Raw genomic sequence first — 10,729 nt, 5'->3', positions numbered from 1 at the left:
GAGGAAATTGTTCCCATAAACAGCATTCTAGTTTCCCTGAAATATCTAATATTGACATAGCGAGACGCAAAAACTGCATCTGTAGTGTCTCCTAGAAAGTTTTCAACTTCAGACAATCCAGTTTCACCTAGCAGTCGCACCACCCTCCAGAATGTATATCTTAATTGGCATATCTTAATTGCCAATTTAACAATTTACCACTTACTCCACTTGAAAAGCGCAGCACCGGTGACACAGTGGAATTTCCATCCATTTGGTTCTGGAATCACACATAGTAGTGACGCATCTTACTTTAGATGCAATCACTGCTGGCGTCATCGGATGACGCGCCAAATTAGCATCGGATTAGCAAAAAAAAAAAGTCTGAGGTTGTTTTACCATCCCAGAGGGTAACAACTAGTTTAGACGGAGTCGCGAACGATTTTGGTGTGGTATCGGCCGGCTGGATGCGCGCTATGGTCATGCGGGACTTTAGCTAACCAGCACCTAGCTACATAACCACTGATCACATGAAGTGAGTTTGACCGGGTGGGGTTGCTCATTCACGGGGATGGCCGACAGGGATTTGCCCACGGCGGCGCTTCCACCGCGCTCACCCGCCTCCGGGTTCCGCGGTTCCTCGGATGAGAACGGACACCGTCACTGCGACGACAGCCCGGACGAGACACTGTTGCCCACCTCGGTGATTTATTTCAAGGAAGCTTTAAGCTCCGCCAACGTGAGGTTCGGCAAGGCTGGTGGGTCCTCGCTGTCCCCCAAGTATGACTTCCACATCGAGAGGGTCGAATCGAAGCAGAAAAGTGAGTACGTACTATGGTAAAGCAGGTAGCCATTTTATAGTAAGACACTTTTTTTGCAAGTTGGACGAACTGATGAAATTGTTCATTGCTGTCACGAGACTGTCTGACATATGCTAACTAGCTATCTGGTAGCCGACCAAATAAGCTAACGTCTGATTGAAGATGTATTCAATATACCAAACTACTTACTTTTTTGCACGTCATAATAAAGATAAGATAATAAAATGAAGAATATGTCACAGCTAATCCAGCTACATGCTAATGTCAACAACTTTGTTGAATCACGTGACACAATCACATGTCAGACTTCCTGTTTGTCCGTTTTCGTGTTTTTAAACCTTTTGCCTAATTAAAGTACATAATCTACATTATATTGTGTTTTTAAATCTTCTATATTATGTTTGATAATTTTAACAACAAAAACGTTTAAATAAGAGAATTAGTATTGAGCAGTATGTATTCATAATCATAACTACTGTAATATTAGTAGTGATAACGATATGGCGCCATAGTAAGGCTGCATATGCCTTCCCTACTAAATAATCACAATACGTATAGTTTTTTTGTTGTTGCATGGAGGAGTGCAGTTATAGTTCAGTCATTAGTCTGACAATTGTTGCAGCCCTAATAGGGACGCTGCGACTACTTTTCTACTAGACAGGGCTTTGGCGCCATCTTGTGACGTGTTACAAAAAGAGAGAACAGGTAAGCTTTTCAGATGATTTGTTAAAAAGTAAGCTAATGGGTGAATTTCCAATAGTGAACACTATTTTAGTCTGGGGAGAATTGGTATGCCGTCGCCTTCGGTTTATCTTATCGTTTTTGGCCTCATGGCTGCTGATTGGTTGTTTATTAGATATCCCAAAAAAGGGGAACTCATACTGTTCACGAACATCATTAGCATCTAGTTGGCCTCTCTGGGGACCACCATCCTCCCCTCCCCCCTTTCTCTCGCTCTCTCAATCTCTCTCTTGCACCATCTGCTCACGTGACGCAGCTCTGGCTGCTACCCGGCCCTCCTCCGCCACAGCGGTCGGCCATCTTGGTCAACACCCAGTGTGCATCCAGCTACCACCAGCCCCCAATCAGACTCCAGAGGAGGGTGGTGGGTTATTTTTTTCTTTCCCCCCCCCCCCCTTTAAATCCATCGCCTGCACAAAAGGGAAGAAAAGGGAGGAAAGGGGTGGAGAGTGAAGAAGCGCAGCATCTCCGTCAGTCACAAGGAGGAGGAGAGAGAGAGACCTGCTCCAGACATCCTTTTTGTCCCCTCATTGGGAATTTCGGGGCAACAAGCACAACCGCCTGTTAGGTTGTTTTTTTTTTTTTTTTTTTTGCCGAGTCATCATCACCGCCACCAGCCGCCATCATGTCGGATTTGACGCCACAGAGCGAGACGCCGACGCCCACCACCGACAAGATCACGCAGGCCGCTCGGGAAACCATCTATCTGTGTAACTTCCGCGTATCGGTGGACGGCGAGTGGCTGTGCCTGCGCGAGCTCAATGACATCTCCCTCACGCCGGACCCCGAGCCGGCCCATGAAGGTAGGATTGGGATGGTGTGTCCATGGATGTGACGCCGCAGGATATGTACCTTGATGTTTTTGGGCAACATAAAAAAAAAAAATGGCCATGACGCCGCAGTTGAAGATGAGCGGCTCGCTGTCGACTCGCTCCTTCCTCATCTCTGACCACGCCTTCCCCCAAACGCCTTTATTAATCCGTAATAAATTTCTGTCATCAATAGAAGCTGTGTCAAGCGTTATCGTGACTCCTGCTCAACCGTGAACCAAAAACATAATAAAACTAAAAGAGTAAAATGACTTTTGGATTTTTTTTTTTTTAGTTTTATTTTTTGCAGTAGCGGCTTTTTTAAGTGGCTTCACGTTGTGTGTCGTTTAGATCCCAAGGATCCCATCACCATCGAGAGGCTCAACCTGATGAACATGGCCAAGCTCAGCATCAAAGGTCTGATCGAGTCGGCGCTCAACCTGGGACGCACGCTGGACTCGGACTACGCGCCTCTGCAGCAGTTTTTTGTGGTCATGGAGCACTGCCTTAAGCACGGCTTGAAAAGTAACGCCTTCTGAAGCTCCTCAATGAGTGGTTCTATCTCCAATGATCTGATTTAGACTCATTCATTCTTGCTGATGTTGTCGTCTTTGCTCCCTCAGCCAAGAAGACCTTCCTGGGCCAGAACAAATCATTCTGGGGTGCCTTGGAGCTGGTGGAGAAACTGACGCCCGAGGCTGGGGAGATCACCGCCAGTGTCAAAGACCTGCCTGGACTCAAGTCAGTTGAAATTCCGCCAAGCTGTCTCAAAAATTGCTTTTGCTGATCTGAAATGCCGAGAAATTCATTGATTTGTTTTACGACCGTGACAGGACGCCGCTAGGAAGAGGCCGCGCTTGGTTAAGACTTGCCCTGATGCAGAAGAAGCTGTCCGACTACATGAAAACCATCATCAACAGGAAGGACCTGCTGAGGTTCAGGACCAGCTTTGCATTTTTTCGCTTAATTCTCAAACTCGTTGTGAACCCAAATGCATTTTCTTTACGTGTGCAGTGAATTCTACGAGCCCAACGCTCTGATGATGGAGGAGGAGGGAGCCGTCATCGCCGGATTGCTCGTCGGGCTCAACGTCATCGACGCCAACCTGTGCATGAAAGGAGAAGACCTGGACTCGCAGGTTGGTCCGCTTTCAGCAACCTTCACAGTGGCCGAGCGTCCTGGAATGAACCCAGAGCATAAGCCTGGCATGAAGCAGCTTGTTTTTCTTTTTTTCATCTAGCTATCTACGTAACCATCTAGCTAGCTAGCTATCTTGCTACATTGCTATATTTGCCTTTTACTATTCAAATCTTCTTCACTTTATAATTTTTGGAACACTGTATATATCTTGTGTTAAAAAGATCATTTTGGTTTTATCTTAAAAATATTTAGATTAAAAAAAAAGGCATTTTTTAAAAAATAATAAAATAATCTTGATTTAGATTGAGTTGAGATGTTTTGAATATAGATGGATGTTTTTTCTCCACAGGTCGGAGTCATCGATTTCTCAATGTACCTAAAAGACGGCGGCCACAGCAGCAAGAGTGCAGAAGGGTGAGTGTGGCTGCTTTCTGACGTATTCAACCTCAAGGATCCCCTGGGTGGAAAAAAAAATGTTGATGTTGATTTGTATCAGTGACGGTCAGATCACCGCCATACTCGATCAGAAGAATTACGTGGAGGAGCTCAACAGACACTTGAGGTTTGTCACGCCAGCGAGATCCTCATTATTTTTTTTATTTTTTTAAAGAAAGAATAAATAATAAAGCTCATGTTGTGTCTTGTGTGTGTGTGTAGTGCTTCAGTAAATAACCTCCAGGCCAAAGTGGACGCGTTGGAGAAGTCCAACACCAAGCTCACAGAAGAGGTATCCCTAATTGTACTTGACAATTTGCCGTTGACCATTATCATCTTGTCCTTGAATGTCCCCCTCGTGCCATTTTCCTCTACTCAGCTGGCAGTGGCCAACAACAGGATCATCACACTACAAGAGGATGTTGAGCGGGTGAAAGAGGAGAGCTCCTATCATCTGGAGTCCAACAGGAAGGTGGGCCGTCGCCTTCGGTTACTTTTGTGTCTCGTTTGTTTGTAGTTGAAGTCTTTTGCGGCATTTTCAGGCACTGAGAAGCGACTCTGCAACATCCGACAGCCCGGCGCTGGGCGAAACGCGCAAGCAACTCAAAGAGGAGACGCTCCTTCGACTGGTGAGTTTTCGCCTCCATTCCACGCCTCTAGAAGATTCTTCGGTTCTTTCATGCGGCCCACCGAGCATTTACGTGAACAACAAGCCGGCTGGCCATTTGGATTGCCTCGTTTTGTTTAATTTGGGTCATCCAAAGTTGTTTATTCTTTCCATCTATTAAATCTTCTCAGATAAATGGGTAATTTGTTTATTGCGAAAAGTAATTATGTAGAGCCCCAACCGTTATGGATAGCTTTGACCGGAATAATTCATAAATATTCTTAAAATATTATACAAATTGTATGAAAACCGCGTTAGGAATTAACACAAATTTTGTTCTAGAAAAGTTTACTTGCATTTTGATTGAAAGACAGGAATTATGGGATTTGATAATTGGCTGATTAATATCAGCTAAATGAACGAGCAGGTATTATTTTTTTTTATATATTTCAAATTTTACCATTTTATTGCAGGACGTGGAGAAGGAGCTGGAGGTGCAGATCGGCATGAAGCAGGAGATGGAACTGTCCATGAAGATGCTGGAGAAGGACGTGTGCGAGAAGCAGGATGCGCTGGTAGAGCTGCGGCAGCAGCTGGATGACCTGCGCGTCATCAACCAGCAGCTCAGCCACAAGTCGCAAGTACGTTTAGCTTCACTGCTTAGCAGTCCGCATCATCGCAGGAAACAAGTCTGCGTCATTTTAAAAATCACAATTAGATCCAAATTGTTCCACCTTTAACTCAACTGGCCTCCTCAGAGCGCCGACGCCAGCTCCAAGCAGAAGAGTGACGCCGTGGCCCGTCTGGAGGAAAAAATTAGCCAGATGTCAGGCACCATCAAACAGCTGGAGAGCAGGTAAGCGTTTCCCAACCGCACCCAATCATGGCCGCCGGCAAACCTATTGGTTCAAAACTCTCCTGTTGTTTCCCTTCACCACCCCTTCTCATTTTCTCGCATCAACTTTTGGGCGATTTCCTTTATTTTGAACGGCGCGGTTAGCGAGAAACATTTGGTGCAGCAGGCCAGGAACCTCAACTCGACCGCTGAGAAGCTCCTGCAGCTGCAGCAGTAGCCCCGCCAAAATGCCAAATAACCAAACTAGGGAGCTCCCCCCCCTTTTTTTTTTTTTTTTTTTCCCTCTTTCCACCGGCTTCGAGTAAAGCGGACTCAATGCATCTTTAAGGAAATCCTTGTGTTCTCCCACGTGCTTCTTGTCACACCTGCTCATGAGTGGGGTGGTCCAAAGAAGTGGTCACGTGGGAGAAAGACAATTCATTTCTGGATTTTAGAGCTGTACTGTATGTCGACATTTGTCCTTGTAACCATTAGGCTAATAAAACAATCGTACAAATACCAACCGAATTCCCGGCACACTCGACTTCTTTTGAGTTGGCTTATTGTCTCAAGGCTGAAGAGCTGAAGACGTATTTTATTATTATTATTTATTTATTTTTTTTATCAACCAAGTATGATAAAGGATTGAAATTCTTCAAGTGCAAAAAAAGGAATGAAAATAAACATATACAGTGGATACCAAATGTCTACACGCCCCTGCTGAAATGAAATAAAATCATACAGCAAAAAAAGGAGAAACAAAACAAAAAAAAACAAAGAGAAAATTGTGTAAAAGCTGTAAAAATTGGGAAATCATTAGAAAAAAAAATCGACAAAATAAAAGTACTGTGCAGAAAAATGAAAAATAAACTTTCATAAATAACAAATAAATATAACTTTAAAAAGATATATTCCTTTAAACTAACGAATTCAGCTTTATTTTCTCAGTCCCACCTTTTTCATTCCCTTCACTTCCTTTATGCGTCGGCTCTTCGGCATTCACGCGCAATTCCTGCACCAATTCCTCCCTTTTCAGTTGCTTTCATGTTAAAGTTGTTTTACATCCCTCCATCACCATTTACACCCAAAAAAAAAAAATCAGATGCAAACAGGCTGAGCGGGAAAAGGAGGCGGTGCTAGAGGCCAACCGCCTCTTCAAGTGCGAGTTTGGGGACAAGATCGAGAGCCTGGAGGTGGAGCTGGAACAGCTCCGGAAACACAGGTACCCCCCCTAAAACAACACGGTCTGTCCTAAAAATAAGAAACACAGTTGCTTGCTGACCTGAGGACTTTTCTGCTTTCCACCAGGTCCAACCTGGAGGCGGAGCAAAGGAGGGAACGAGACCACCACCTGGGCAGCACGCAGGACGAGGATGTCCCTCAAGTACACTCGCGCTCATATAAGCAGCATAGTGTGTTGCCGTCTCGCAATTTGTTTGTCTACTGACCAGGCTTTGGTGTTGCAGCCTCAATCGGGATCTCCGGCAGTGAGAAAGGACCTCAGAGTGACAGCAGAGGACAAAAGCAGCCCAAATTCCAGCTTGTGTGTACTCTCAACAACATGAGAGCAGTTTTAAAGTGTGTTTCAATTTTATATCGTTATACATTTATCTTCTCAAGGTCCTTCTGCCCGTCCTATGATGATGATGACGATGAGGAGGTAAGTTTGCTGTTTTTTTGTTATATCAGCAAATTGACTGCAAATGGATGTATAGATGTTGTGTATATATGTTCATGTCCAGGATGAGCCCTTTGTGGACATCAGTGAAGCTTCTGTGTGCAGCATGTGCGAGCAGGAAGACTCACTCCTCAAGACAAAGGTACCAGCGTGAAAATGTGTACATTCAGAACACATATGTCCTCTTTTTTAAAAAAAAGAAAATTAAAGTGTCTTGCTGAAAGTTAATTTCCAAATTGTTTTATTTCTGTGGAAAAAAGGAACCACAATACCAAAAATATTTCTATTTGCCTGTTATGGCCACAAGATGGCAGCAAAGTAGAAAGGATATTGGCAAAAAGACGACTCCAAGGTAGTTCCTTGGGATGCATTTTTGGGCTAGGTAGCAGAGCTGAGTCTGGGATTGCATATATATATAAAAATGCAGAATCTTCTCTGCCAACGCTATTTTGTGTTTTTTTTCAGAAACAGTGCAAGAACTGCGGCGGCGTGTTCTGCGAGCGCTGCGTGGCCAACGAGCTACCGCTACCGTCGTCCATCTTACCCGAGGTTGTGTGCTCCGCCTGCTACGCGCATTTACTGCAGCAGTACGCTTCCACGTCGCCAGCGTAAAACAAAAGAAATGCCAACGTGGACGCCGTGCTACAACTGGAACTGCAACATGCACTTTTTAACACTCCTGAGATCTCATAATGGACACCTGCAGTCAACCCCCCGTGAAATGTTTCAGATCTACCATATACTTCAAAATATATTCAAACACATATCTTAAATCTCCCAAGTAACGGGAGGAAACACAAGATGGTGCCATGAGGACATTTAGCCCGGTTGTTGATATCATGAGAAGACTGAAAGCTTTAAGGACTTCAAAATCAGCTATGCTTCATTTACATTTCAAAGAAGCAAGTGACACGCATGTGATGAAACCAAGAATGGTTTATTGTTTGATGCCATACTTGAATAAAGAACATCTGTGTCAGCAGAAAGACAAAAACATTGGAAACGTGTTAGCCTCAAGAGGACAATGGCAAAATCTAAAAAAAGTTTACCTGGTTTAGAAGCGCTTCTTTTTTTCACCTTTCGTTATCAGGCACAGAATTGAGGAACAGCTCAATGTATCTTCCACCTAAAAACCAGAATGTTGAACACATGACATTTTCTAGCCGCAAACATCAAATGAAGGAGATATCTGCCGCTTTTTCTTCACCTATATACATTCTGTCTTTGGACATTGCTGCCACGGCGTCACGGTGGCTGGCGAAGTAAATGTCGGCCTCGCCGCTCGGCCTGCCGTTAGGTCCCAGGTCCAGGCGGATCCTGGACACCGGCAGCGGGGCGAAAAACTGTAGCACAACCCGATCAACTTTTTACATTTGTCAGAATCAAGTAAGCCATCTGATCCGTACATAAGGTTTACCTTTATAAGATCCTCTCCAGAGGCCTGGAAGGGAAGTCCTCTCAAGTGGACATGATGTGACACGTTGGACAGTTTAGCAGGGACTGACGTAGCGGCTAAGAAAACATTTTGCACAACACAGACATTTTAGGATAGAAGGATAAATAAAATAAGGACAATTTTTTTTTTTTACCGGGGTTGTCAGGTGCGGGTCTGACCCTGCTCCTGGTTGTTTCGTTTACATTTTCTGAAGAATTCCGCCATTTTGAATGAATTTCTTGACTGCAACTGGGAAACACTTCAATGTATCTGTCACAAGAGATATATATTATAGGAGATTAATATATATATATATCGAGATATATTGAAGGTTGTTACCTTCTACAGGCAAGTCAAAGTTTTGAGTTGAACTCTTATTATTGCAATACCACATGTTGCCACAACGAACTGAGCAGACAAGTACGCATCACCTAACATCACGAGGGTTGGCTTCGAATGTCTGACCTGTTCCCTATGAGCTCTCTGTCTCTTTGCAGCGCTTCATCGGCCGCTTGCTGCGAGGAAAACCACACAAAAGCCTCCCCCGTCCTTCTCCCTCTGCTATTCATGACCATGGTGATGCCTTTCTCCAAAATGTCCAAACCTGAAAGACACGTTTACATATTTGCCTACTAACAACAACTATACTGGATTAGGTATACCGTACCGGTAAAGAATTGAACAATGTCGTCCTCGGTGCAGTTGAAGGGGAGACCTCGAAGCCGAACCACCCGGGTGTCGGCGGGAAATAACAACGCTTTCTTCAGGATGTCCTCGGCATCGTTGTTTGTCACCTCGTACACTGGGAAGGGTGAGTGCACCATTTTATTAGGTACACTTGCACTATGCTTAGTTGAGTATTTCAATCAGGATATCTGCAGCTTTAAGGAGGCCACAACAATGAAAATGTTAAGTGTAGCGAGTCTAGAAGTTTTGTTTTTTTTGGGTGAAGTCAAGGCTCAAACCTTCCACATAACGAGGTCCGAGGTACTGCCTGTGCTTCTCCAGCGCTTTGCTCACATCCTCCTCATGCTCCAGCTCCACAAAAGCACGTCCCGACGGCCTACCCTGGTGGTCCACAGTCAGGTGCACGCCCGACGTCCCGTCGCGGACACGACACTCTGGAGACACAATTGTGACTACCATTTCTTCTTCCACAACACACTTCAATATTTTTTTTAAAGTTAGTTTGGGCCAGAGCATCTTCTGGTAACAACAAAGCCACCTCTGACTTGATTTGGGCCTGGAAAACCCCTGATTCAGATCGGTATTTTTTTTTGGGCTCTTACCTGAAAAGAAGTGGACAATGTCCTGGGCAGTGCATGACCACGGAAGGCCTATCACTTGCACGATGTACAGCTCTTTCTTCTTCGCGGGTGCCGTGTTGGTTTCGTAGGCTGGAAGGGGAGGATATTCTTCCTCACATGGTGCCTGGAAGTCAAGGAGGATGTAGAAAATTGTGAACAAGAGGTGGAACAGGCAACTCAAACTCTGTACACATGTACAATTGTCATGATTCAACTCCTGTTTTTAAATCAAAGTGGAAAAGGTTTATGGGCCCATGAATGTGATTCCCTTGGACCCCCCCCCCACCCCAAATGATTAGATACGCCCCTGTAAGAGGTAATGCTACCTTGATGCACAGGCGACGTTGGGTGGTCCTCACGGCGGCGATGCACTGGAGAGGACACAAGCCCCGAAAAGAGGACGCTGTCCGGGTCGTGGAAGTCCAAGTGGGCCGTGGAATGCGAGCACACCTGGTCGTCTGGTGGCTCAGCGCCACACAACGCTGGAGAAACGTCAACACTGATCTAGTGCTAGCACTCATACTCGCCTAGATTCAGATCAAGTTAGAAACCAAGTCAAGTATTAACACTGGGCGCTATTTGTTACTAAAAAGTACATGCATTTCGCATTTATGAAACGAAGAACTGGAATTATGACGCTTGATTTGCTCACGTGGGTCAAGCTTGTCAAGGACGGTGGCTCGAAGTTGCAGGGTTCGCCGGTGTAAAATATTGGGTATCCGGTCACGTATTCAGAATAAGACAAATTTCTGAATTATTAAAAAGGCGCGGTATTTAACTTGTATACTTAGCTCTTATTAATTCATTCGTCTTCTCATCAAATAAATGAAATAATCCACTGTATTTAACATCCTTTATTTGACTGGTCATTAATAAACATTATTACTTTTATTGTGAATGTGTATTGTTATGAAATAACATTTTCACTTAACTTCCGTTGTA

At 44.6% G+C, this 10,729-nt stretch overlaps 2 protein-coding genes across 3 annotated transcripts; one reads left to right on the top strand and one right to left on the bottom strand.

Annotated features, from left to right (window-relative positions):
- Positions 1–230: 230 nt before the first annotated feature.
- rufy3 (RUN and FYVE domain containing 3) lies at positions 231–8,450 on the top strand. 2 transcript variants are annotated; one of them, XM_085909229.1, is made up of 19 exons: positions 231–808; positions 2,110–2,344; positions 2,702–2,875; positions 2,974–3,091; positions 3,184–3,285; positions 3,365–3,488; positions 3,840–3,904; positions 3,987–4,052; positions 4,148–4,217; positions 4,305–4,397; positions 4,468–4,554; positions 5,006–5,173; positions 5,291–5,388; positions 6,470–6,589; positions 6,676–6,751; positions 6,834–6,910; positions 6,988–7,027; positions 7,110–7,187; positions 7,511–8,450. In XM_085909229.1, the coding sequence occupies exons 1-19, from the start codon at positions 551–553 to the stop codon at positions 7,655–7,657; spliced, it is 2,196 nt and encodes a 731-aa protein (XP_085765355.1). In that variant the 5' UTR covers positions 231–550; the 3' UTR covers positions 7,658–8,450. The 2 variants fall into 2 exon arrangements, with proteins under 2 accessions (XP_085765355.1, XP_085765354.1); XM_085909228.1 differs by lacking the exon at positions 2,110–2,344 and having other exon boundaries at positions 232–800; positions 7,511–8,441.
- On the bottom strand, positions 7,974–10,478 carry grsf1 (G-rich RNA sequence binding factor 1). Its single transcript, XM_085909304.1, has 10 exons — positions 10,114–10,478; positions 9,770–9,911; positions 9,446–9,601; positions 9,148–9,282; positions 8,946–9,084; positions 8,635–8,750; positions 8,463–8,557; positions 8,253–8,388; positions 8,095–8,171; positions 7,974–8,016 (listed from the first exon to the last, which is right to left on the bottom strand). The coding sequence occupies exons 1-9, from the start codon at positions 10,306–10,308 to the stop codon at positions 8,119–8,121; spliced, it is 1,167 nt and encodes a 388-aa protein (XP_085765430.1). The 5' UTR covers positions 10,309–10,478; the 3' UTR covers positions 7,974–8,016; positions 8,095–8,118.
- Positions 10,479–10,729: the final 251 nt, after the last annotated feature.

This window comes from Syngnathus leptorhynchus, chromosome 4 (assembly GCF_054491065.1).
Source record: "Syngnathus leptorhynchus isolate UIUO chromosome 4, UIUO_Slep, whole genome shotgun sequence".
Classification (NCBI taxonomy): Eukaryota; Metazoa; Chordata; class Actinopteri; order Syngnathiformes; family Syngnathidae; genus Syngnathus; species Syngnathus leptorhynchus.
This window is presented reverse-complemented; position numbering and strand designations above follow the sequence as displayed.

Excerpts from the sequence above, each read along its gene's own strand:
- rufy3 (XM_085909229.1), top strand. The coding sequence starts at position 551 with ATGGCCGACAGGGATTTGCCCACGGCGGCGCTTCCACCGCGCTCACCC. Across the intron at positions 3,286-3,364 it reads AACAGGAAGGACCTGCTGAG|TGAATTCTACGAGCCCAACG; the intron begins GTTCAGGACCAG and ends TTACGTGTGCAG. Across the intron at positions 5,174-5,290 it reads AGCTCAGCCACAAGTCGCAA|AGCGCCGACGCCAGCTCCAA; the intron begins GTACGTTTAGCT and ends TGGCCTCCTCAG.
- grsf1 (XM_085909304.1), bottom strand. The coding sequence starts at position 10,308 with ATGAGTGCTAGCACTAGATCAGTGTTGACGTTTCTCCAGCGTTGTGTG. Across the intron at positions 9,602-9,769 it reads CATTGTCCACTTCTTTTCAG|AGTGTCGTGTCCGCGACGGG; the intron begins GTAAGAGCCCAA and ends TTGTGTCTCCAG. Across the intron at positions 8,172-8,252 it reads CAAAGACAGAATGTATATAG|GTGGAAGATACATTGAGCTG; the intron begins GTGAAGAAAAAG and ends TCTGGTTTTTAG.